At 48.6% G+C, this 24859-nt stretch overlaps 1 protein-coding gene across 1 annotated transcript; it reads right to left on the reverse strand.

The window, feature by feature from the left end:
* Positions 1–1174: 1174 nt before the first annotated feature.
* GDNF (glial cell derived neurotrophic factor) lies at positions 1175–23938 on the reverse strand. Its single transcript, XM_064438657.1, has 3 exons — positions 22561–23938; positions 20984–21181; positions 1175–4053 (listed from the first exon to the last, which is right to left on the reverse strand). The coding sequence occupies exons 2-3, from the start codon at positions 21153–21155 to the stop codon at positions 3569–3571; spliced, it is 657 nt and encodes a 218-aa protein (XP_064294727.1). The 5' UTR covers positions 21156–21181; positions 22561–23938; the 3' UTR covers positions 1175–3568.
* Positions 23939–24859: the final 921 nt, after the last annotated feature.

Here is a 24859-nt window from a genome sequence, read left to right on the forward strand (position 1 = left end):
GCAAACCTGCTTCTGCCAGCTATTACATTGCCCACTCAAAGACTCTGATAAGGCCAGGCAGGACTTCAGTGCTGGCCTTGTGCTTCCTTATCCACATAAGAGGAGACAGAAAGTTCGGGCTATAAGATCAGAGATCAATCTTCAGAGCACCTCACGGTTGTGTTTTACGTAGACACTCCCTCCAGCTCTTGGGAAAGCGCAGGATCTCCGTTGAACCTGAAGCGATAGGTCATTTTCATACCAAACACTTAAGGTGTGCCATATTCAACCAGCCTGCAGTCAGCAGCCTTTGTGCATGCCGGATGGCTTCTGCTGCAAGGAGTGGAGGTGGTGGCATGCAAGGAGGAATGCCTTCAATACCATGTGCTTCAAAAGCAGTGCTTGTGAGCTTTGCTTTGCATTCCAGCGGCTGGGCTAGAGCTGCGTGCATGGCCTCGCTCAGCACAAATGAAACCAAGGCATCCATATGCTGCACATTAAGAGAGTGTTTGATGTCTTGCTCACTGCTCAGATGCTCCCTCTTCCTCTCTGTAGCAGTTTCAAGCAGTACAGAGGCTGGTGTCAAAACTTGTAAGCCTGCATGCGTTTTTCAGCTCTATGATGGGAACTGCAGCACTTAACACAAAACAGTTGAGAAAATGTTGCTGGCCACAGCCACAAAACCTGCCTTCATCTTTTCCATGATGGTGGCGGAAAAGAGAATTCCTCAGGTTGTGTTTTCCTATTTAAAGATGAAGGGAAAAGGACTGCCAAAGTGGATGGTATTTAGTCCAACTGATTTAATGCCTGAGATAACAAAGCAAAATGCAAACCTCTGAGCACAAGAATTGTGGCCGTGCATAGCCAAGGTCAACATGAAGCCACTGCAGCCCTGCATGGGCAAGGGACAGCTTGGGTAACACCAGTCTTCAAGCCTACCACTGGGATGATTACTGTGTCACTGCTTACTGTGTATTTTTGAGCCATTTATTGCAGTAGCCCATTAAAGTTATGTTCTGCTAAGAACCTACGGTCATCTCTAATCGACACTGAAGATGCTGGTGAGATTGGAGAGGAAATCTCCACTGCACAGAGGACTTGCTGGCTCTTCAACATTGCACCATGCGGGTTGGGAACCGGGCAATACTGTAACCTGGAAGTGGCAGAATGGGGAAGAAGCACAAGCAGCAACCAGTAACAATAGAAATGAGTTTTATTTTGTAAAAAGTTATAAAATGAATATTGTACAAAAATAAAGTCTGTAGAGAACTTTGGTTGATTAACACAAATGACTGAGACATAAATCGCAGGTGAAGTAAAAAACTCCAGAGAAGCACACTCCTGTCTTCAGTAAGGTCTAAAAAGTAAAAAAAAAAAAAAAATCACAAACTTTACCCTTTTGTATTTTGAACATAGTGATTTGCTTTGGTTGCAGCCTGTTCAAGCTGCACGGAAAATGCTTTGGGGCAAGTTTTCAACAACCGGGGCAAGTGAAAGCACACCTCTGAGCACTGCGCCTGGTAAACTGCCCAGCAGCACAGCTGACCCTCAGATTATCTGGCTTTTACTGCCCAAATCATGCCAATGCTGGTGGTGGTATCAGCTGTACCACCCCGCCTAGCACGGCGGGTAAGGTGCCCTCATGGCAGTGTGAGAATGGACGCTGTGGGTGGGCTCTGGGGCTGCCTTCTATCCACCCAGGAAAGCAGCGGAGATCAGGGCTGAATTACATTTCATACACCTGGTACATTTTTCTATGCCTGTTCTGGATTTTTTGACCTCTAGACCCTTCTCTGTGGCACCCCGAGGGTCCAGGGGAAATGAGTATGGAGAGCCATTGAATGCACAAGATAAAAGGTTGGACCATCAGTTTTTGGTTTTCAGTAGGGATTTTTTTTCTTCCTGTTTTTCTTGTGGGAGCTGATGCTTCACTGGCTGTCAGGTATGTCTAGTAACCTGCACTGCTGCTCCTTTGGGAAAAAAAGCCTCCAGAATGAGAGGTTGTGTTAGCAGTCAGGTATGAACACCTTTGCTGTACAACCTCCCTCATCCTAAGGAAATTCATAACTGTTCTGCTGTGTGGGTATGATCTTGCAACATTTCATTAAATCATACAAAGCACTTTGGTTATTTAACACAATTGTTTACCTGCAGGCTATATTAAATCCAGGGATAACTAGTAAGAGGGATTTAACCTCTTCTATATGGAAATATGGAAGGAAAAGCTTAAATAAATATAACAAGAAATAGTAAGGCTAAATGTTATTATTTTCCATTTGTCAATAGTTATATGAGGTCAGTTGGCAAAAAGTGTGAGAAAAAAATGCGGCTACATTTAAAATATGACTAGAATTAATTTTTCTAACAAATTGCTAATGTTGAGCCAAGTCCTGCAACCCTCACTCATCCAGAGCCATTGCTGCTCCTGCGCATGCATGACTGCAGTAATTTTCAAAAGTATTAGTGAGCAAAAGGAAGGGCTGCAGGCTTCAGCACTACATTTTGTGAACATAATCATGATTTTTTTTAAAAGAAAAAAGGTAAAGTAAGTGATTTTTTGCATTCAAGTTAATACTTTCAATCAAAAGCACGGACGGTTGTTCCCAACTTCATTGTCTCTCTGTATCTTCCAAGCACCTTCTACTTTGGCACCTTTGAAAAGAAACTTTAATAAATAAGGAAAGGAGACTCATTACTGAACTGTAATAAATAACAATAACTTAATCTCAATAAATATCTTCTGTATATTTATGTCTCTGAACGGATGCATTGCATCAAGTAGTCTCTGCTTACTCACAATGACCAAACAGAAATGTAGTTACGTAAGTGACATTAGTCCTTTGTAAACCAAAAGAAACATGTTTTGTGTAGACCGGGCTTGTAATTTATCTTATTATACTAGGAAGAAGTGCTTAAAAACTCAACTTGCTTTCATAGGTAGCAGAAGAATGAAATCCTACACTCTTTTTGAAAAAACACAAGATGGACAAACTTAACCAGTAAGTGGAACTGTTCTGCTTCGTATCAATACTGACCCTAGACCACCTGAGCCAGGGAATTTTGATACTTGTCCGATGTCATCTTACTTACAAGGTTAATCTTATTATAGCTTAGAAGGAACTAAGCTATAGGAACTGCCCTTCAATTAGCAGTAGCACAATGTGTCTTTCAGTAAAGCTGAGAGCACCGAGGATGAGTAAGGTACTCCTAAGCTACTTCTCAGCTAAGCTTTCTGGCATGGATGGTATAACTACAACACAGCGTGGTACAGCAGGGTTGTGTTTTTAAGCACATTCCTCATGGATCTGAGTCTCACTGATCGTGGACTGCATCAAACGGGAAAGGGAGCGCGCATGCCATCCAGCTGTCGGCATCTCCACCTGAGCTTTTATTCACTTTCCCGTAGGATGTCAAAAGCCTCCGTCTTCCTATGTCACCTTACGTCAATCCCCAGGCTCTCACAACCCCTTGTTCTGCGTTCTTGGTCCTCTTTCCTCTGCTCTGAGCAGACGCTTCCCCAGGAACCTTGGTCCCTCTCCTTGCATTGTAGCAGGAATGCAAAACTGGCGCTGCCTCTGGAGTGCAGCCGTCAGACACATCCACACCTTTTTGCGGAATGTTTTTTCAGTATGTGGTAAACCAGGTTATCATCCAAAAAAGACAGGTCATCATCAAAGGCTGTGGGTCTGCAACAAGCTTGCCTCACTTTGTCAGTGACTAGTTTTTTCTTTCTGGTTAAGTTTTTTAAAATTTTGTCATAAGTGGTCTCGGCTGCATCACAAGATCCACTGCAATACCGGAAAATGAGCTCTTCTTTGGTTTCGTATCCCAAATCCAAGTCAGTTACATTTAAATGTATTTCTGTTAAGACACATCCTCGATTTTTGCCCTTTTGATTCCTCCTTCCTTTTTTGCTGGAATTCTCTATGTTTGTGGCTGTGTTTTGCCTGTTTCTCTCCCGCCTAGAAAAAATTGGAGTCTGTTTATCCGGCGACCTCCTCAGTCTTTTAATGGTGGCTTGAATAAAGTCCACTACCTCATCAAACTGATCTGGATAATCCTCTGGCATATTAGCTGTTTGGGAAAGAGAGAAAAGTCTTTGTCACATGTCAGTTGTCATTAAGTTTGTCCATTCGTGGCTCAGAAACGTTAGACACATGCAAGCTGCTCCACCTATCACTTCAGCACATGCGCCCAGGACCCTCAGAAATCAGGGAGAATTTGGAATGGTTTAGATCATCATGGAAACTCATTTGGGGAAAAGTAAATGAGATATCTCTGTAGGTGTCTGCTGATGCTTGGTAGCACTCCAGCACATCTTTCAACATTGAATGAGCCCTGTCAAAATCAAGGGAAGGAAAAGCATGTCATGATACAAATATTAGTTAATGGGTGGATGAATCTACTGTAGAGACATTATACAGGCTCTTCCCAGCAAAGCAGCATGAGCATGAGGTTTCTTTAAAGCAATTTTGTGATATATTTGTTAATTGTTGTCTTTTCACATCAGCAGTGGTTAGTATTGGCAAAGCCAGCTATCAGTAAGATTTTTGGGCAGGACAGAAAGAGGAATTTCCTGGGGTACCAGACTGAGCTATTATTCCTGGCTGAATGTCTGCTTTTTTACTGCTACTAGGGGATAATTATTATCAGAGCTTTTGAAAAATTTCTCATGGAAGTATTTTGTATTGCAAGATGCTGATAAGACTGAGTAGAAGTAGGTCAGAATTAACGTATTGCATTAATTTTTGAGGGAAATGTTATTAAAGCATTTTCTTTCTATGAAGTTAAAATACCTATTTCATTTTTCACTTGATATATACTCCACCAGTGATAAATTATTGAAGTAAATTAAATGTTGGAGTGAATGAAATGTTTTGATACTTGTAGAATGAACCTCTTCAAGGGTGAAATTGAATGTGTTCTGAAATATTCTCAGATTTCAGCTTTTTGGCATGATTTGGAAAAAATCTCATTTTGAAATCTTTAAACTTCCCATGGACTAAATCCCTCAGTGTGATCTGCTTCAGTGAATACAGTGATTTAACGGAGGGTCAGGCTGTCAGGACCCTGTGTGTAGGTGCCCTTATGTTGTATTATTAATGACTGTCTCTTAAACACATAAACTACATTGCAGTATTGAGATTTTTTTCTCATTCATTGTGCCAATAATCAAGACTTGAGGACTCACTTCCTTTGCACTATGACCGAAGAGGATCCTTCTTTCTGTACTTAACTCCTAAGTGCCCGCCCACATAACAGACCAGTGTCACACACCTGGCGCTGCACATACAGGAGCTCCAGCTCCAGAGGACCCCTGCAAACATCCCAGGAACTGCAAACTTTGGGAAAGGCAATACCCAACACAGTGCACCTGTCCAGGAGTTGGTACCTCCACTGGGCCATGAAGGCTCTCACCTGGTCAGGTGCTGAGATAGGAACAGCTCCTTAGTCAAAGGCCCAGTGCCACATTTCCCTAATAAGCACTGTAACAGACAGGAGCCCTGATGGGAGACCAGGTAGTGTATGTACCCAGCCCTCATGTGGTTGCATAGACTCTGTGTACAGGAGGTAGGAAGACATGAGGCAGCCTCCCGTTGCCTACCAAAGGTGCACCTTCATATCCTCAATAGAAGCATCAGCTACAGAGGAGATGGGGGCAGCGGGATCTTAACTCTGTCAGTGCAAAAAACCTGCTGAAACACAGTGCACCTGCATGTAAGGAGGAACATGGACCCCTCCCTGAAGCAGCCACATCCTAGACGCCCCCCTCCCTGACAAAATAGTGATGGATCAGAAGTATACGGTTTTTCATGCACAGCTCCAGCAAACCAGTCTACATTAGTAGACTGGTAAAAGAGTGATGAAGACATAATCTTGTACCTTCACATAATGAGGGTGGCACATGGGAAGTGGGATTCTAGAAACTGTGGAGTTTGGGACTGGGAAAAGTGAATTACACTTTGTCCTACATATATCCATGCTAAAGGCAACAATCTTGCAGACCAGTGACTGTCAAAAGACATGAAGGGAGGATGGCTGCTATCTTGCAGATGACACCAAGCTGAGCGGTGCAGCTGACACACCAGAAGGACAGCATGTCATCCAGAGAGACCTGGGCAAGCTCAAGAAGTGGGCCCACATGAACCTCATGAGGTTCAACAAGGCTCAGCGAAAGGTCCTGATTCTGGGTTGGGACAACCCCCACTATCAATACAGGCTGGCGGATGAAGGGATTGAGAGCAGCCCTGCAGAGAAGGAGCTGGGGGTACTGGTGGATGAAAAGCTGGACATGAGTGCTTGCAGCCCAGAAAGCCAACCATATCCTGGGCTGCATCAAAGGAAGCGTGGCCAGCAGGTCAAGGGAGGTGATTCTGCCCCTCTGCTCCGCTCTGGTGAGACCCCACCTGCAGTGCTGCGTCCAGCTCTGGGGCCCTCAGCACAGGAAGGACATGGAGCTGTTGGAGCGGGTCCAGAGGAGGCCACAAAAATGATCTGAGGGCTGGAGCACCTCTGCTGTGAGGACAGGCTGAGAGAGTTGGGGCTGTTCAGCCTGGAGAAGAGAAGGCTGCAGGGGAACCTTATTGTGGCCTTTCAGTACTTAAAGGGGGACTATAGGAAGGATGGGGGAAACCTCTTAGCAAGGCCTGTTCTGACAGGGCAAAGGGTAATGGTTTTAAACTAAAGAAGGGTAGATTCAGACTGGATATAAGGAATTTTTTTTTTATTATGAGGGTGGTGAGGCACTGGAACAGGTTGCCCGGAGAGGTGGTTGATGCCCCATCTCTAGGAACATTCAAGGTCAGGCAGGTTGGGGCTCTGAGCGACCTGATGTAGTTGAAGATGTCCCTGCTCACTGCAGCAGGGTTGGACTAGATGACCTCTAAAGATCCCTTCCAACCTAAACCGTTCTATGATTCTATGATTCTCTACAGCTCTATGGGACCTGAACAAGGCAGGACCCTGCACCAAGCCCCATATTCCTGTGACAACAATGGAAGCTGCACCCTTCTTGCACTCATCTGTCATTACCTCTGGAGCAGGTACCAAAACACTCACTGTGAACCATATCTACTGGAGGGGGAGTAGCTTGGATAGATGTGTCCATTGGATGCACCACCCAGGACAGGCTGGACTGCCTACACCATTCAAATACTGCCCTACTGAGCAAGGTCCAGGTCAAGGTGACAGGTGGGCTACATTCCTTAAAAGCAAGAAGGGGTAGACACCTTGCTACACTCAAGCAAGATGACCCACGTGGAGCTGGTGTAGCCCCCACTGCTGAAGTACAAGGTTGGCCCTGGCACAGATACAGATGGAGAGAGGTTTGGAAGAAGGCGCTTGTTGCTGTGGGACCGGGTGGTTTCTAGGTTTCTTAGCTTATAACCCAATAAAGGAAGGATGTGGCCTTGAGGAGATGGCTCTAGCTGTGCCATTCTCCACTCTCACCTTGAAATTACCCCTTTCATACTACTGTGACTACCCCTGCCCACACCTCTGCCACGTACTCCTGGCCCAACCCTTGTAGCCACAGTATGATGTCATGAGACATTGGCTATAGAGAGTGAGATACAACTGTCAGGGAAGCATACTAGGGTTTAATGAAATTCATGCAATGGTCAACCATCAGGAAGGGGATGGGAGATTGTTACAGGGAAAACAAGCCTATACATGGAGATTCTTGTCTGCAACCTTTGGCCTCATACTGATTCCAAGCCTGGTACACTGCCAGTGCAGTGAGGGGAATAAGTGTCCCTCATCTAAGAAAGGAGAAACAAGACTGTGTATTATGTGAAGAGATAACAACCCAACTAGGTATGTACTTTTTAAACTGCTTGCAATTCAGTTGCAAAAATATCACTTACTCCTGTGACAGTGCTATATGCAGGAGTCTGCTTTTGTTAAATATTAATCAGACAGTAACAGGATTCAAGCACTGTCCTGCCCAAGTCAATCCAAGTATTCCCTGGAGGGTAGGTAAAGACGAGGAAAGGCCATGTTGTGGACTATGTCTCTGCTCAGAGCCCACACTGACATCTATCCTGGTTCATGCATTATCACTGCCCCACCTGCACCAAGGGAGTTAATGTTGCTGAGAGCCTTCTGCACTGCAACTGGCATATGATATTTAGGGCAGAAGAAACACACCAGAGAAGAGCCCTACACAACACTGCTAATACAGGCATGGGGTGTCAACATTGCAGAAGGTGGAAGAGGCAGGGCAAAAAGTAGGTCAAGTAATCAAGCCAACAGCATATCCAACTAGAGAAGCCCTACCTACATGCATGGACTTGCTGCTACCAGAAAATAGGGTAACTGGCAGCATAACTGATCCCACTAATCTCACTGGGGCTCTAACAAAAACCAGACAAGAAGCACTCCAAGCTGTAACGTGGAATGAGGTGTGAACAGCTAATACATCTAATGGAGCTGGGGATCCCTGATCAGCTCATCCCCTATGGCAACATCAGGCCACTTGGGAAGCTCACTACGAGGGATGCCAGCACTATGAGTAAGATGATTGCCAATTTTCTGTCTCCAGGGTGAACTTCCCTTTCAGCCAGGGGGTTGAGAAACATCCCAAGCAGATATCCAAATCTGTCAAGAGGACTCCTGCACTGACACCCAGTATTTGGAGATTACATCACATTACATTACAAGGCACGTGGGTGATACTAGGGAACCAGTGGGAAGGGTGGACACAAAGGCTCCCTTGAGAAAATGTGCTGGACCTTCTGACCCTGGTCAGTGTCCATCCACCTACAACCACACATGCTGTTACTCGGCTATGTGGGTACACCACATTAACACAATAGCAGTTGCTGTAAGCAACAACACCCTCTGCCTGTGGAGCTCCAAACTAGTCATGATCAATGCAATTATGCTCTTTTTGGCAGCTTCCAACTGGACTGCCAGTGTACCCCAAGTTTGCTTCCATAATTTAGCACTGTTTGAGAAACACCTCCAATTTGTACCATCAGCCAGCCTCTGGCTGTCACAGCTCTGAATTATTATACAACCCCACAAAGCCAAGTTTCAACACATACTCAGTGATGTGGGCCTGTGCTCTCACTACTGTGTCAAGCGTGGCTGGACCCAGCAACCACTGAACCATGGACCCCAGCAATGGGGCTCCTACTGATTGGATGTGCCTGGGTGCTAATTTTCTGCTGCTTAATGAAGCACAGTCATCAGTGTGACTACAAACAGTACCAGGAGTGGCTCACAGGGGTTTGAAGGAAAGCTTGACAGCCAGCAGATGAAGTGAGAGTTGACTTAGCAGCCTATGCCAAGATGCCAGTCATGACTCAGTAGGGATATTCAGCTGTCCAGTAAGTATGGGTGTGAAGCCTGAGAGCCTTAAACAAAATGCTGTAAAAAATCTGCTGAAGTAGGACCCTGGGCAACCAAGCAGAAAGAATTAACACCAGGCATGACAGGTTGAAACAAGGCACTAGAGGTAAGTGCAAAGGAAGCTACCACCAGACATCATACATGAATAAGCAATAACCACTGACCAAGGGCTAAAGACTGTAAAAGGCTAATGGACAGAAGGGAAGGTGGAGAAGACTGACAGCAGGACCACCCCACCCTGATGGGCACTTGGTATATGTGATCCAGGGATGACGAGACCTCTCTACACCACAGCCACTACATGCCGAGCACTTGCTTGGTCTCTGCACTGTGGTAAGTGCTGCTGAGGGCAAAGGGGCTGCTGAGCTGAGCTGTGGTGGCCAGGGAAGAGCACCAGACTCATGGGGGCTGCCTTGGCATCAAGTGCTGCTTTGTAACCTGAATAAAGCCACTTGATTGAGGGGTACTTAGTTACCCCTCTGCCTCCAACACTGTTTAGAAAACGTTTAAAGTCTCAGAATGAAGGTCAACAGCCTGGCAGCTTTGCTTCTCTAATACTGCATGGACTGCATTGACTTGACTGTGCAGCAGACAGTGCTTTCTGTGGGGATTTCACACGCTTGGGGGAAGTGCATATTGTTATCCCTTCCTGTAACAGACACAGTTTGCATGTGTGTGTATGTGTGTTGGATTTACACATACACACATACAAATATATCTAATTATACACATGTAATTTTTCAAAACAAACTAGTTTACTGACAACACTTGCCTTCTGGTGTAAAAGCTGAGAGAACAAACATGACAGATGACTGTCATACTGTAAAAAGTGCCAGCAGAAAATGCTCAGATACTGCAGCAATAAAAGCAGAAAAGATCCCTGAGCAGTAGTCCCTGGTCCCGTTCCAGGGTGTGAAAGAATTAGAATTAAAAATCCAAAGCCACCTAGGGTCGGACATGATGGGATGGGATGGGATGGGACAGGATAGGACAGGATGTGATAGCCCACAACAGCATATGCTCAATATAGGTTAGCGAAGGTTGGCTCACATATGTGATGCACCTCAAAGCAGGTGTCCCCTGAGGGAAAGTACCATATGTCCTGGAAATGTAAAATCCTCCCTCAGGGAACACAGGGCCTCTGTGTATCTTGTTCACAGCGTGGGAAAGGGCTCACAGACCCCACTGGGGCAATATGATGGGCTGAGCCCCACCACTTAGACTATGGTGCCCTGAACATTCACAAGACTGGTGCAAAGTCATGAGGTTTTGTTTGGGTGTTATGTCATGTTTCTGAAAGCTGCTTCCTGACCACCCAACTCCCTGAGGAAACCCCTTGAAGGCAGTCTGCACATGGGCACGTGCATGTGTTTTTGCATTGCCTCTGCCTGGCATCCCACTGGCAGGAGCATGGGGCAGGCAGTGATGCCTGGAGGAGCTGTGGCCAGCATGTGTGTCCTGCTCCTGCTCATCTTGCTCTCCTGCAGCTCTCTTCCACTGTCCCACTTTCAGTACCGTGCCAAAGACATGACCACCCAGGCAGGAACCAGCAGAGCCTTTTCCTCTGGTAGCAACCAGAGCATGAGTCTGCTTTCTCGCACTTGGGTATCAAGAGTAGGGGGTATGGATGGCAGTGCCAGTCTGCCTCTAGGCACCTCCTCTGTCTTCCATGTCCAACTGAACCAGGGCTCTTGACCTGCCAGGAGCTTCTCACATGACCGGAAAATGAAATAAAAAGCAAAGAAGGAAAGAATGAAACATCAACAGACTGGTGCACATTGAAACCTAGAAAAGTGACCACACTGGGGTCACAGAGTTGGTGAACACCAAATATCCAGAACTCCAGGAGTCAAACAAAAAAAGAAGAAATGAGGCTCATTTAAAACACTTATTAAAAATCCAAGAATAATTGTGTCTTCTGCTTGCTTTCTGAACCTTTAGGGCACAGTCAGATCATAGTTTTGACACAGCCTCTTGGGTTAGGAACATTCCTCCTGAATGTGAACTGAAATTCTCGCCTCACTGCTACTCTCTGGAACCTGAAGCTTTGACCTGCTCATCCCTGAGCACAGTTCCTGTCCCCTGGGCACTGCAAAAGCTGGCAGCATGTACAGGCTCTGGATCCTGCAGCCAAACACCCGCGGCACTCCCCACTGGCCTCTGCAGAAAGCCACCCTGGAGCTCTGCTTTGGGCATGCAGGGAAACGTGCCTTCCTCAGGGCATCTTCCCCACTGGAAACCTCCTTTTGCATTTCCAATTAATTAGAGACACTGTGTGCTAGCAGGACCGGGATCTGGTGTGTGTGCTGTTTAGAAGAATAAATTATACAGTGTTCAGATAGACTTCTACATAAAATAGGTCTAAATGGATTTCCAGACCACTCATCACATTCTCAAGCAAACAGACTCCATTAAGGAAAAATGGACAATTTATTTCTATCTGTTCAAATGTAATCACAATTACATTTTGTAAACTATTTCTTTGATTTCACTAGCAACAGATTTATTTTGAAGCCAAATATTCCCTCGCAGTGGCAGTAACCCAGCATGGTAGAGAAAGAAATCCTCAGTTTGTACCTGACCACTAATTGATTTCAGTGGGAACAGATGGATCTTCAGCTTTTGAGAAAAAAGAGCCAGTTATTCATTTTGGTGCCTGCTTTGGATTTAAAAGGCTAACTACAGTCTCTTCTGACCATGCTGTGTATTATAGTTTACAAGAAAGGCTTAAATTCTATTAATTGCAAAATAATAGTTTATGTAAGTGGGTATTGCTTTTTTTCTATTTTTAATCTCCTAAAACTTGACATTTTAAGTTATTTGAAACTGTTTGTACTTTATAGAATAGTTTTCCATACTGATCTCAGGAAAATGTAAACACATCACTGCAGCGTCATTTGGCACTTTGCACAAACTCAGTTAAAGTGATGTAACTGAAGTCACAGAAGGTATACTAAAAATAATAAAATTAGATCTTTGTTTTACATTGCAGCTTGTATGCATGGATTTGTGGCAGTGTACAGTTACTAGAACAACATGTCACACCAAACATTTAATAAAATTACCAGGATATTTGACTCACACACAGATGTCTTCCAATTAGAGAAATTCAAAGAGCAGCATTCAGACTCTAGTTTAAAGTATGATTTCAAAGTCCAAGGGGGTTAATCCAGCTCATTGTAATGGTAAGCATTATTTAGAAAATTCAGATCCAGATCTGTGTTAGGATCAAATGGCCCTTTTTCAAAAATATTTTTGATACTTTAATCTGGGCCCTTGAAAACTCAAATATTTTCATTTCCTTTCTTTCCCGGTTATTTTTTAAGTTTCCTCCAAAGTTATACTCACAAAGACATTTCTTCTTAGATAATTTGCTAGTGGGAAACAGACAATTAATGTACCTTTAACAGTAACTGCAACGCATCATCCTCATTTTTTTATTCCTTATTAAGATTACTCTGTAATACCATTTATTCATTAATTATTTTTGTATTTAGCTTGCTTTGCAGTAGAGTTTTCAGATATTTATTATAGTGGACATACCCTGTCTGAATACAGAGTTCCTCCGTCTCATACCACACAGACTTACTTTAGGAGATGCTCAGAGCAATCTGCTTGTGGAACTGCAACCTTAGCGAGGTTAAAATGACTAATGTGACGATCATTCTGCTTTGCAAAGCAAAAAAAACCATCAATTGTGGGGGGAGATAAACAATTCATTTTATTGAAAATGAAATATTTTTCATCAAAACCAAAGCCTATCATGCAGGCATCAAAGCAAAGGCAGGAGTTAAAAATAGTTGTGTTGAAAGATTTTCAGGATTTAAAAAATTAAGGTATCACCTCTCTGAGGCACACCTTTGCTTTCATGCCTTGCATGAAAATATGTGGGGCTAAGAGTGAAATGAAAACCAGTTGGTTGTGTCCATTAGGAAACAGAGCATCAAACACTCCAGGGTCAGCTCATCTTTAAATGTTTAATACAGTTCTGGTTCCCTACCTCACTCCCTCCCCTGCCAGTTCTCAGGACATGCTGCATCCTCCCCTTCAACTCAGAGAGCCCTTAGAAATGGAGCTTCTCACCAGTGTCACTTGTCTCCCATCAAGGTAAAGGACTAAGTAACCTGGAGAATGAGTCTGGGGCCACTCGCACCAGTCAGGTATGATAAGGCAGCACTGAAAAAAGGCACTGGATTAAGCTTCCTGGTGTGCTTGCTCCTGGTGGACCAGCTAAGTTTTGTGTTTGTAGCTCACTAGCTAACCCTGCTGCTCCCATGTGTTGGTCATAATGGCATATATGCAGAGTCCTTTGTATTTTCACACTGCGATGCACTGGCAGTGCTTCCTGTTACATCCTTTGCCTGCTTTCTCACAGGTTTGAAATGCTGGTTCCCACCAGGAGAAGGAAGGGGAGAAACAACAGGACCACCAAAACTGCTGCCAGCTGGGGGAATTCCCTGGAGCGGGGGGAGCAGCAAGGTCAGAAGAACTGGGTAAAGGAAGATGCCTTGTGAGCTGACCTGTCCACAAGAGTTTCTTGTTCTTCATCCTGTCCAGGCAGGGTTGTTCACAAGATCCTGCCTGACTTTGGGCTGACACCCAGGGCCAGGCCCCTCCTCTGGCCTCGCTGTGGCGGGCAAAGGAGTGTCTCACCTGGCAGTCAAGCAGCAAAGGAGCAGCAGGAGGATGTGGTCTTTTCTGATTCAGAGCGTTGAAAAAACAGCTCTGGGGCACATGAGGAGCAGACAGCTTTTCAGCAGTTGCTCTTGAGGTTTTGTGACAGCTCCTGCAGCAGCTGCCAGGAGCCTGTCTGCACTAGGGCTTTATTGCATGAGGCTGTGTGGGTACTTGAGCATCCAGGAAGTAGTCACTGCATCTGAAGAAGTTACCACATAAGGAGTGTAAAAGGGGAAACAAGAAAAAGTGGCAGTGCCCTGCCTGAAGCCAGTGATGGAGCAGGAGCTAAACCTGGATAAGGCACATACTTGCCTGTTGTCTCCTCACTAAGGCCTCGTACCCCTCCAAATCCATCCCATGCTGAGTAAATCATGAGCTTCCCAGTAAAACCTGGGTTTACGCTTAACATTTGGTTCTGTCCCACCTCTGTGAGAACCTCAAATGGCTATGTATGAGTGGGACCCGAAACCTGTGACCTCTATTAGCAAGAATGCATGCATCCAGCTAACAGGCATGCGCTGAGACTTTATTGGAGGAAATACTCTCAGTAATAAAAAGAAATTCTCTTTAGCATCCCTGGTGCAGAATGGATCCAGCCCAGCCTTTGCACATCAGTAAAATCCCACATCGGTCACCCAGCCCCACTTTAGTGGCAGCTGACTGAATGGGAAGTGCATTCCTAAATAAATAACAGAAATAGTTCATGGGCTGCCTGTGCTTTTACACAGCATCTCCTGTAGGGTTTTAGGGGCATCCCCATGGAACAAGCACAGGCAGCAAAGCAGCAGGAAGGGACCCTATCCCAGCCTCTTCCCTGCCAAAACCTCATCTGCCAAACCTCATCTGGCAGCCTCATCTGCCAAAACCATGGCTGATGCCCCTCCTGTGGCAATCTCTGCTGCTATCAGATTTTGACCTGACCTATAAATAGTAAGTATTTTTCCATTGTTGCCCTTCACTACCTGCATTTCAATGTGTTTACAACAGGAACGATATGAAAAGTTTTAATATTGAAGTTTGGAAAATGTTATTATTATAATAATCACTCCCTGGCTCTAGGGCAGGTGCTACGTGCTCCGCTGCAGAAGGTGTCACATTGAGATGTGTGGACCACAGCCTGCCAGACGGTGCTGGCATGTGCTCAGAGGAGCAAGCTCCTTCGCAGCTGCTACACTGGATGCCCACCTCCCTGTCAGAAATTTCCCAAGTAATAGCTGGTTTTGCCAAAGAAAACTTACTCACTTGGGATAGGACCAGAGGCAGTCCAGATGTTTGTTTGTAGCTTGTTAGTTAAAGGGGATACAACAGGCTTGCCTCTAAAAACGTGGCCACGTGAGAAGTTTTGGCATACCTGCTGTAACACTGCCTGGCCCCAATGCAGGAAAAAATGTATTTTGATTTCAGTGCTTGCTTCTTTTGAAGACTATCCCTGTTCAATAATCATTAAAGCATTTGTACAAGTCCCACTGCAGGTTTCAGTTTAAGTGCTGTACCAACACATACAGCCTAAATACCTGCTGTATCATACAATGTGCCTTTACTCCTTAAAATGAATGCTGATATTTGAAATGCCTCACATACTTAATTTTCTGTCATTGATCTTAAAAACAGATATACTGTAATGTATATTTCATGTCTTAATGCTTTGTTTGTACCTGTATCAAATAAATCTTTTTTATTCTATTTTCTTTCCTCTCTTTCTGATCAGGAACAAATTTCCAATAATCTTTGCTTTGGTTCCCCCTACCATGTATTACTTGATCAGAAACTACAACTGGTTTTGTCAAAAATGATCATTCTGCAATGTCAACCTTCCTACCAGCACTAATGTGGCAGTGGCCTATTCAGATGTCTGACATCCTCAACATGGTTATGCTGTAATATTTAGTATTCCTCATTTATTACTTCTCATTAATTTATTACCTCAGAAGTATAACAATCCACAAGAAGTGTAGCTATGTGCAGTTCAGGCTATGTACTGCAAATTTTAAGTTGCGGCTGCTTTATAGTGTGCATGGGGCACGAAGACTGGATATTTGCATTAGAGGTCCACCCCTGATCATCTGCAGTTGTGAGGGATGGGACTTAATGACCCCAATGGCTTCTCTTAGCCTCAGTTAACTTTAAATATTTTAGACCTACTTTATGCAGTCCTAATCAGGAACAGTATAATTTTATAAAGACATTACGACCTATCAGTCTGAGGAGCCTCTTCTAGTGGACAAACAATGTTTCCTCCATCAATTAACCAATAGTCACTACACAGCTGAATTCTTCAGCCTTTCAAGAAGGGTTTTGCAGCTTGTCATCTGCAGACCCTGAACATGGGGTTTTCTAAAATATATTGAAAAGACCTATAAAAAGTGACTAAGAAAAGGATGTTCAGGTATGTTATCTAGAAGCGCCCATGTGCAAAACATCTAAAAGGATCCACACTTCCACTGGGAAATTTTTGAGGTCCCTAGACTGAAAATCAGCAAAGACACAAAACTTGAAAGAAAGGATAACTCTTAAAATGAGAATAAAACCACATTCTTTTGCATTTCAGTCCTTTCCTCCTTAAGTCTCAGAACATCTTTCACAGGATTATATTCAGTATTTATACTTGAGACTGCGGAGAAATTGGCTTCTGGGACTACACGCATCTGGATTTAACCAGATATGTCCTGTTCTTTCTTATTCTAGAATTTTGCTCATGAATGGGCAAACTTGAATGCTTGAGATTTCTAAATGCCTAGATAACCTGGGCGCGCCCATGCAAACAAACTTAACTCCATGTATGCTGGCCCAGGGACACAGGCACACTCCGTCTGACACTGGCTGGATGCACTGGCTGTACTGGATACACATCCACCGAGCAACGCAGTGTGGCACCTGCTCGGTGTGGCAGGTACCTCTCCGATGCATTGGATTTACTCTGCATGGGCAGGCTACCTCTGTAGCTTCTTGGTGTCTCAGACTGAAGTGCATACACCACACCATAGGTGTGTTGAGCAGGAAAGCCTGGACAGAAACATGAGAGTTCTGGTTCGTAACACTGAATGCACCTAATAAATATTGTAGGGAAGGAAATGCATTCAGTTGGAAGTATTAAATACTGTAAATACTTAAGAATTCCTACAATATCACTGTTTATTCTAGATGCTTTCCATCGTAGTTGATAATGTTGCAGCTAAATGCAGTAACTTAACATCAAATACCCCTTAGCAGGGGTATGAAGAATTTTTAACAGAGGTAAAACGTGCACACACCACAGCGGGTTATAGCATAACAAACATACCAAAGGAGTTCCAATAACAAATGACCATACGGTGGCCGTAGAGTAACTCAGACATTACAAAGCAAAAATCCGCCTTTTCCTTCTATTAGGAGGGAAGAGCCTATAGTGAGATTTTTCATTTTATTCTACATGCTTACCGCTAGTTCTCAACTAAAGATGCTCCCTTGATCAAGAGACTATGTATCATATCCTGGATATTAGGCTACTCCAGTCCTCACATACATGTTGATTATGGCCACACAGCAGCAGGCAGTTCCAAAATGTATTCGCTGAGAACTGTATGTAAGTCAAACAAAGTGTTTGGCTCCCTCTGCACTGTCACACTTCTGAAGCTGCTGACTTAGAATGTAGTTTATAATAATTTGGTTTATATTTGTTCTGTTTGCAGTTGCTATTTAAGCTAATTGTGTCTTTACCCCAGGAGACTGTAGCATGAGGGAAACAAAGAAAGGATTTTCTAATCTTATGAACACTGCAGCTATTCTTCTCTGTAGAAATAAGCTATCCCATGAACACTAATGCCTAAAACACCTAGAAACACTGGATTCATCACAAATGAACTGCATTTATGGAGGCTATTCTCATTCCAATCTCCAGTCCACTAAAAACACAGAAGTCTCTAATTGCCAACACCCTCTGCCATCTCTAATTACTGCCCTGAACAGCAAAGGTCAGCACATTACACCTGATCAGCCCAGGAGGTTAGGACCTTGCCTGTAGGTTAGAAGGAAGGAAGGTTTCAAATCAATCTGAAAGGGATGGGGTAACATCAGGTGACCTCAGAGCACTTTGCAGAGAAAGCAATGCCATCAAATGAGAACATAAAAAGGAGTCAAGGGCCTGGGAAAACAGACCTGTGCTCCAGCAAGGTGTTTGGTCTGCTCTTAGAAGTGGGACTTGATCTTGCAACCCTACTAACCCCTGCTGCAAGCAGCGTATGGGAGACCTGACCTCTCTGGAGAAAGAGCAATGCACACCTTGGAGTGCAACTGCTACTCCCCACCCAGCCTGCATGGGGATCACTTTAGGGGAGAGCAGTGCACCCCCCTTTGAACGCACACAGCACCCAGTCCTGCTCAGCACCCACATGCTGCCCTGCGCAAATGAGCCAACATGGGCAATGACAGTACTCCTACCGCTTTGTGCGCTGCCTCCTGCAAAGGTGCTCAGCGAAGCCACTGAACAACAGTAGCCACAGAGATATTAATACACAGCAGGTCCACCAGGAGATGAGCTGGGGAGTTGCAAGCACGCATGCTCATGGCACACTGCCCTCTGTTTGTGAGAAAAACCTCGAAGAGAGGGAAGTCTAAATGGTGTAGACGTAACTCCTCTTGAGTACATTGTTGTATGTCTTTCATGTGTTGGAGGGTGCATGCCACCAAATGGTAAGCGGAGAGAAACAAATATGTCAAAGACACTGACAGTGACTTGAACAAAGCGCTGCAGGAAGGCAGCGATGTGCTCAGATAGCATCAGCCTTGCGGGCTCTGTGTCTGCAGACTGCTCTTGAGACACCACACACTTTTAAATCAACTAAAACTGGTATAAAACTGGATCAAAGTATTTCACTATTCGTTACAACTGCCTTTCTGCAGGTTTTTCCTGGCTCATCCAGCTTGGCAAGGTAGCAAAGAGTTTCTGACTTTTGGGCATGGGCACTGCATAAACCGCTGCCATGCAAAGACCACAGGAACTCCCTGGGTTTTCCCCAATTTCTGTTGTGAACAACAGCACCGCCTACTTTCCCCTTGCAGCCGAGCCTGTCTTTTTGTGATCCGCAGGGTCATGAGATTGAGACCAAACTGTCAGCCCCTTCTCAGGTGACTATCCTGGGCAATAACCTGCGACCCAGCTCTGCTTGGCAAATCCTACATCTGCACCCGGGAAACAGATCTCTGGAGGAGGCTGCCGACATGTCTACCATAGCTAATTTAAAACACAGGTCATCTTCCTTCCCACTTCTTGTTTACCCAATCCGCAGGAAAAAAAGAGGCAACAATTAGAAGTTTTGGACACTAGGAACAGACAAGACCGCTACTGCTGCCTGTCCCCTTGGTTTCTCCTTGTGAAGAAACCATCTCACCAGTAATCATGTTCCCAGAAGTAAGTTTCAAGATAAAAGCAGGCATCGTACAAATACTATCACCCTGGAAAGATGGAGCATTAATGCTCTCCCACCCTGCAGCTCCTGCCAGAGCTACAAACTGACCAGTGCTGCTTCCCCTCTAATGCTCTTCTTGCCACCAGCGCTGCAGGAAGCCTGTGCAGAAGGGACCAGCACACAGGCCTGAAAAGCTGATCACTGCCTTTTGCAGGACAAAACCTATCCCGCCACACAGCTTGCTGTGGAGAAGACCAGCGTGTGTGATGGCCCAGCAGACCTGGCAGCCTGGAGCCCTGGGAGGAAGAACTCTTGGCCCACCTCCCTGCGCGAAGGGGCTGGAAGGACATCAGGGGCTGCTGGTCTGCAAGCAGCAGGAGCCCAAGCTGGGATGCGCAGAGATGGCAGCCTAGGCAAGATTCCAGCAGGGGGGAAACACAAGCAAGAAAAGGAAAGAGAGAAGACTAAATGGGGAAGGACATAGATGCATGTGTGGAAGAGGAGACGGGTGTTGGGGAAGGGATGAAAGTGGAGTCACAGCACGCAATTCCCTGTTCAGTGCCTCCAGGCTGCATTAGCCCGGCTGCTCCTGGAGAAACCAGAATGGGGCAGCCCATGGCTGGAGCTGTGGCCAGCGCATGGAAAGGACATGCCTCCAGATAAGGAGATAAAAATGAATCCCAGTTAAAGGATACTGCCTGCATCCTGCAATGAGCTAAACAGACAGGGCTGAGCAAAGGCAAAGGGAGCAACCTCCAAGCTGTGTCTGTGCCTTTGCTAAGTGAACATCTCCACAATTCATGTGAGTATTGTCACTTCTTACTGAGTCATATTAACTCTCACTTTAAAAAGCCAACAGAGTTAGCGTAACACTCACATACCACTGTGAAAATCCTGTATCTGCTATTGTAGGAGACCTATTATTAGCGAGGCATTAGTATTACCTGTCATTTGGATTGTAAGCTGTCTTACTGTGAGCTGGTTCATGTGGATTGCTATGCATCGAGCTCCTAACCCTGCTGCTGCTACTCTCCTGTAAATTTCCATGCGGACCCACTGATTTTGGGATCAGGATCCAAGGAGGACTTAATGAAACTCAGCAGCACTCCTGGATGTGCACAGTTCCTCCCACCATGGAGTCCAATCTCTGTCAGGACTTGCGCCCACCACAGACAGCGAAAAATTGCATTGGCAGGTCTGAGCAGTGAGAGGAAGCTGAAGCAGTGGGGAAGGAGTTTCAGTGCCTGCACTGCAAGGTGCATGTACCTGATCCTCTTCTCAGCTCCTCTGCATACAACTAACTTTCCCATCTCTCCAAGTTTTTCAACCAAAAGGATCTTATGACTGCCAGGAAGGTAGGGTTGGAAGTGCGGGGGAAGTGGGGGCATTGCCGCTGCAATTGCCAAGCTCGAGGTTTGGAGGATGACTTGGTTTGGAGCTGCTGGAGCCAGACCAGAGCCAGTGACACTGCCTGGGGGAGAAGTGGGGGCAGAAAATGGAGGGGTCCTTTCCTCACTCTGATGCCTGAGCAAGGGGAAGTGGGTTTAGCAAGACAGACAGCAGTGGCTACAAAGGGGAATGTTTCTTACAGTCACTGTGCACAGCATAGGGAGGCAGCAGGCTGATGGGGGAGAGATCGTCTTCAGGCCCCTCTACCACTGAAGGGGACCCCTTGGGAGGCGTCTTACCGGTGGGCAGGGGCGAGGTGGAGACCGTGTTGAGCAGCACCACGCAGACAGCCACAACATCCCATAACTTCATCTTAGATTTCCTTCCAACACGGGCCCCTGGCAGAGAGGAGAGGCAGGGTTAGCCCCCACTGCTGCACTTCCCCAGTCCTGTCCCCTCCCTGCCAGCCCTAAGACAAAGCTGGGCAGCCTTGCACCCCAAATCAGCCTGGTCCACGCTGGTCAGGCCTCAGAACACAGCAGGGGGAAGCAACCTGTGCCCAGCTCAGCCTCTCACCCCTATTGCCTCAGAGACTGAGGGAGGTGGGCTCTCCCCAGCAAGAGGTGTGGGAACAGATGGCGCAGGATGGCCTCCAGACCCTCTATGCCCAAGTGAACTGCTTTGGACCATGCGGGCAGGCAGGTCCCAGAAGCCTGTGCCCAGGGATGTGGGGGTGTGACTGTGTCCCTGTGCTGGCAGACGGGTCACCTTGTGCTTGTCCTGCTCCAGCACTGGGCGGCAACAGGGCACCTGCCCTTGGCGTAAGCCAGGGCTGACCAGGCTGATCTGGGGTGTGGGGCTGCACTGATTTGTTGTGCTACAGGCAAACCTTCCTTTCCCTTTCCCTCTTCTCCTTCCCTCCCCTCTCGTTTTCCCTTTCCCCTTTTCTCTCTCCGTTTCCTCTTTTAAGTTCCCTTCCCCCTTTCCTGTCCCCTTCTCAGTCCCCTTTCTCTGTCCTTTTCCTATTTTTCATTTTTCTCTCATTTTCTCTTTCCTCTTCACTTATTACCTTTCCTTTCCCTATATTCTTCCTTTTTCCCCTTCCCTTTCCCTTTCCCCTTCTCTTTCTGTTTCCCTTCCCCCTTGTTTCATTATCTTTTTGCCTTCCCCTTCTCTTCCCCTTTCCATTTCCCTTTCCTCTTTGTTGCCATCTCCCTTTCCTTTCATTTTTCCTTTCCCCTTCCCTTTCCTTGTTTCCTTCTTCGTTTTCCTCTCGTTCTCTTAATTTCCCTCTCCTCGTTTCCTTCTCCTCCTCTACTTTTCCTTCTTTTCCCATTCCTCTTTCTTTTCCCTTCTCCTTTTTCTTTCCCTCTCTTCTCTCTCTTCCCTTCTTTCCCCCTTTCCCTTCTCCCTTCATCGCTTCCCGCTCGCCCCGCCCGCACTCAGCCACGGCACGCACCCGCCGCCCACCCCCGGGGGTGACAGCCGACCCCGGCCCGGCCCGGGGGTGCAGGGCACACGGCAGTGTCCGGCCCGGGGGGCGCAGCCTCGCCGGGGGGTCCCGCGGCGGCCCAGGCTCCGGCAGCGGGTCTTGGGGCGCGGCTGCCGCCCGCTGCCCGCTGCGGGCTGTCCCCGCTGCCCGGTACGGAGTGTCTCCGCCGGCCACCGCCTTCGCACCTCGCCGGGTCCGGGGGGCTGCGGGGGGTCCCTGTGCCCCCGGAGGGAGTGTGCCCGCCCCGGCCCACCCGCCCCGCCGCGGCCCCCGCCGCGCCCTCACCTCTGAGCTGGTCTCGTCGGACCCGAGATGGACATTAACGCCGGGGAGCCGAGCGGCCGGACGGGCGATGCATGTGGGCCAGGTCGGGGTCCGGCCGCCGGGACCCTCTTTGCGCGTGGTGGGAGCTGGGGGGGGGGGGGGGAGGGGGGGAGACGAGACGTACGGAGGAAGGGTGGGCAAGGTCTCAAGTCTGGATGGAGGCAGAGGGTAGCCGCCGGCACAAGCCTCGGCAGCCTCTCCCGCCGCCGCAGGTGCGGTGGCCGCAGCAGGAGCGGCGCCGCGGGGATCTGTACCGGCTCCGGCCCCGGGGCCGCGCTTAGCAGCGGCGGGAGCGGCCCGAGCCGCGGGGAGCGCCGCCTGGCAGCGGGAGCTGGCTCTGGGTGCTGCTCTTGGGACCCTGCCTGGAAATCTGAGACAGACACTCCATCAACAACTGCGGGGAGTCAGATGAAGACATCAGGGCTCCTGTAACGCCAGCTGGTCCAGCACCGCGGTTAGCCGCGCACCGCTCGGACACGGACACGCAACGGCGGGAGGAGGAAAAACAAAAAATAAAAAAAAGAAACCCACGAAAAAAAACCACCCCAGCTGAGGAGGGGAGGGAAAAATAAAACTTAAAAAAAAAAAAATCAAACCACCGCCCTCAGCCTGCTGGGAGAATCAGAGGCCGGCGCTGGGATTTGTAGAGCCGGTCGCACCAGCAGCAGCAGCAGCAGCAGCAGCAGCGAGGTTTCCTCCTCCAGATCGGGGGTCCCGTCGCGGCGAAAGCTTAGATCCAAGCGGGGACCGTGGCGGGAGCGGCCGGGCCGGCGCCGGGGAGCGCCCACTCCGGCTGCCCCGCGTGGGCCTGGGCGCCCCCGGTTCCCGGGGGGCCGGGTGGGCCGGCGGGGCCGGGCGGGCGGGGGTGCGGGACTGGAGGAGGCGCGGGGGGCTCCGCACCCGCGGGCAGAGGGGAGCGCGGAGCCGGACGGGCGGACGCGGGGGGTTTGCCAGGGCGACTCAGCGCCGCAGATGGATTTATAGGGCCCTTTGGCAGTGACGCGCCCTCCGCTGATTCGCTTTCAGACCCAAACACACGCTGGCCCCCCGCACCGGACCCCGCGGAGCCTCCAAATATCTCCCGGCTGAAGTCACCGGCCCGACATACCGTGGGCTGCGCGGCCGCCGGCGCAGACCCGCGGCACCCCGGTGGCCCCGAGGCGGCGGCGGCGGCGGGGCCGGGGCCGGGCCGGGGTAACCTAACACCGCGTCCCTCCCCAGCGCCGCTCCTCCGCGCTCCCGCGGACGGACGGATGGGCGGACCGACCGACGGACGGCGGCGGGGGAGGCCGCCCCCTCCTCGCCCGTCGCCAGCGCAGGTGCCGCCGGTGCGGGTCTCTCCCCCCCCCCCCCCCCCCGCCGCCGGCAGCCGCCCTGCGCTGCGGGGCCCCTCCGCGCAGCCAGGCCCCTGCCCGGGGGGCGGCGGTTTAGGCTCGCCGGAGGCCGCTGCAAAGTCGCTGTAAACATTCTCGGCTTTCAGCCCTGCGCCGTGTATTTATGACTCACCCAGTTGTCCGGAGGTATGAGGTCCCCATGTCGCCGGTGCTATGAAATTAACGCGGCGCAGCCCGGGCGGGCGGCGGGGGAGCGCGCAGGGCGTGCGCGGCGGCCAGCACACGGCTCCGTCCCTGCGGTTTTTTGTAGTATATTTTTTGCTTTGTGATATTTTTTTTTTTTTTGGGGGGGGGGGGGGGCGGCGCTGGGGTATGGGATGGAGCAGCGACCCCCCCCGCCACCCCGCCCCAGGCGACCAGCTCGCTGCCGGTGCAGCGCCGGGCACCGGAGCTGCGGGAACGGAGGGACCCGCGCTGGATACGGCCGGGCCGGCGGCAGAGCTGGCCCAAAAGTTGTACCCTGGGCGCGGGTTGGTTTCTATACTCCCCTCCCCGGGGTGTCGGGTTGTGTGTGGTTATGGCTGTGCGCTCACACGTGTGCGCACCGGCTCGCCCCTCTCCCCCGGGGAAGGCCCGCAGCCACGGGCAGCCCCGCTGCTGCTCGCTGCCCGGTCCCGGCTTCCCCGGGGCGCGGCTGCCTGCTGCGGCGGGGGCAGCCACGACTGCCGGGGGGTCCGGCAGGGCGGGGAGGGAACGCCGCGTCCCGCCCGGGCACCGCCACCGCCAGTGGCTCCGTGGGCTGCTTCCCCCCACTCTGCCTCTCTTGGGCCACCTCGTCTGCTGTATACCCTTCCCCGGTACCATTCCCTCTCTCCTCCCCGTTCCCTTTCCCTTTCCCCTTCCCTTCCCCTCTCCTCCCCTCTGCC

Source organism: Phalacrocorax carbo, chromosome Z, assembly GCF_963921805.1.
Source record: "Phalacrocorax carbo chromosome Z, bPhaCar2.1, whole genome shotgun sequence".
NCBI classification, from domain to species: Eukaryota; Metazoa; Chordata; class Aves; order Suliformes; family Phalacrocoracidae; genus Phalacrocorax; species Phalacrocorax carbo.

Bases quoted from the DNA above. Each gene is read 5' to 3' on its own strand.
- GDNF (XM_064438657.1), bottom strand. From the start codon at position 21,155: ATGAAGTTATGGGATGTTGTGGCTGTCTGCGTGGTGCTGCTCAACACG. The intron at 4,054-20,983 runs GTAAGAAACATT...TTTCCCAAACAG, and splicing joins CTATGCTGTGCACAGTGACT to CTAATATGCCAGAGGATTAT.